Source organism: Tachyglossus aculeatus (assembly GCF_015852505.1).
Source record: "Tachyglossus aculeatus isolate mTacAcu1 chromosome 12 unlocalized genomic scaffold, mTacAcu1.pri SUPER_6_unloc_2, whole genome shotgun sequence".
Classification (NCBI taxonomy): domain Eukaryota; kingdom Metazoa; phylum Chordata; class Mammalia; order Monotremata; family Tachyglossidae; genus Tachyglossus; species Tachyglossus aculeatus.
The window spans coordinates 16,500,012-16,502,015 of record NW_024044829.1 but is presented as its reverse complement, the minus strand read 5'-3'; the positions used below and the strand labels follow the sequence as shown (position 1 = coordinate 16,502,015).

Sequence of the window (2,004 nt, the reverse complement as noted above, 5' to 3'; positions counted from 1 at the left end):
CCATGCTCCTCCTCATTCTTTAATGACACTCCTCTCCTTTATTCTCTATACTTACATTAGGAATGGCTATAAATGAATGACAAGTAGCCAGAAGATGGTGGTAAAACAGCATCTGAAACTGGAAGATTTCCAAATTAACAAAGAAGTGATGTTAATTTGACCTCTGACCTAAAATCTATGAAAACCATCGACCAAGTTTCCCTTGATCAATACAATGTGTGTTCTTCAAAAAGGGGGGCAAGAACATTCTGCAGCTGATTTCCTCATTCATATTAGTAGCCCTTTTCCTAAGTTGCCACTAATTCAAGGGGAAAAGTCACTGTTTTGCTCAGTGACTTTCTAATGGCATTTATCATCTCTGCATTTCTCAACGTGTAGATGAAGGGATTTAGCATGGGGGTTATCATAGTATAAAATACTGCAACAGCCTTGTCAATGAATGAGGTGGTTGTGTGCTGCACATATTCAAAGATACATGGAACAAAGAAGAAGATGACAACGGTGAAGTGGGAGGCACAGGTGGAGAGAGCTTTGAGCCTACCCACGGCACTGTGGGTCTTCAGAGAGTGCAAGATGAAGGCATAAGAAATCATCAACAGGACAAAGATTAAAACGCACATGCCACCACTGTTAACAACAACCAGGAGGCGTAAGGTGTGAGTATCGGAGCAGACCAGTTTCAACAAGGGGTATAAATCGCATATGAAGTGGTCGATAACACTGGGGCCACAGAATGGTAAGTGCACCAGGAAGAGAATCTGTACTGTGGCATGAAGAAAACCTCCGACCCAGGCCACGGCCACCAGTGAGCTACAGAGATGTCTGCTCACGATGGTTGTGTAGTGCAATGGCTTGCATATCGCCACGTAACGGTCATAGGCCATCACCATGAGGAGAATGATCTCAGCGCCGCCAAAAAAATGCTCTCCAAAGGCCTGGGTCATACAGCCTTTGAAGTAGATGATTTTCTTCTCAGAGAGGGAGTTGACAATCAATTTAGGTGTGCTGACTGAGGAATAGCAGACTTCGATAAATGACAAGTGAGCCAGAAGGAAATACATGGAGGAATCCAGAGTCTTACTGGAAGCCACGGTTACCACAATGATCAGATTTCCCACCACGGTGACAATGTAAATGAACAAAAACACAACAGAGATGATTGTCTGCATCCTTAGATCCTGTGTGAGTCCCAGCAGAATGAATTCTGTCACATTGCTTTCATTCTCCATTAACTTAAGGTAGGCAATAAGTACACAAGTGAGAGCTGCAGATTAGGTAAAGAGAACAATGATCCTTGTTAGGTTTGTCTTGAGATGATTAAACGATGCTTCATAAATGAGCTCAAAACACTTACATTCATTCATTCATTCAATCAAATTTCTTGAGCGCTTACTGTGTGCAGAGCACTGTACTAAGCTCTTGGAAAGTACAATTCAGCAGTAAAGAGATCATTCATTCATTCTTTCAAACATATTTATTGAGCACTTACTGTGTGCAGACCACTGTACCAAGCGCTTGTGAAGTGCAAATCAGCAACATATAGAGGATGGTCCCTACTCAACAACGGGCTCACAGTCTAGAAGGGGGAGACAGTCAAGAAAACAAAACAAGTAGATAGGTTACGAAACAAGTAGACAGGTGACATAACAAGTAGACAGGTGACAAAACAAGTAGACAGGTCCTGCCCACATCAGGCATACAGTCTAGAAGGGGGGGGGGCAGACAACAAAACAAGTGAACAGGCATCAATTATAAATGCATAGAATTATAGATATATGCACATCCAAAGAAGTAAGCAGGCATCTATATAAATCAATAGAATTATAGATTTACAAATATATACATATGTACATAAGTGCTATGGGGCATGGAGGGGGGAAGGGCAAAGGGAGGGCTATGAAGGGAGGAAGAATGATTGGTAGATTTGAGGAGGGAGGGCGTTCCAGGCCAGGGGTCTGGACGAAGGCCAGGGGTCGATGGCGAGACAGGTGAGATGGAGGAACA

At 43.0% G+C, this 2,004-nt stretch overlaps 1 protein-coding gene across 1 annotated transcript; it reads right to left on the bottom strand.

Annotated features, from left to right (window-relative positions):
• Window positions 1–287: 287 nt before the first annotated feature.
• LOC119921435 (olfactory receptor 4C46-like) lies at window positions 288–1,229 on the bottom strand. Its single transcript, XM_038741659.1, has one exon. The coding sequence runs from the start codon at window positions 1,227–1,229 to the stop codon at window positions 288–290; it is 942 nt and encodes a 313-aa protein (XP_038597587.1).
• Window positions 1,230–2,004: the final 775 nt, after the last annotated feature.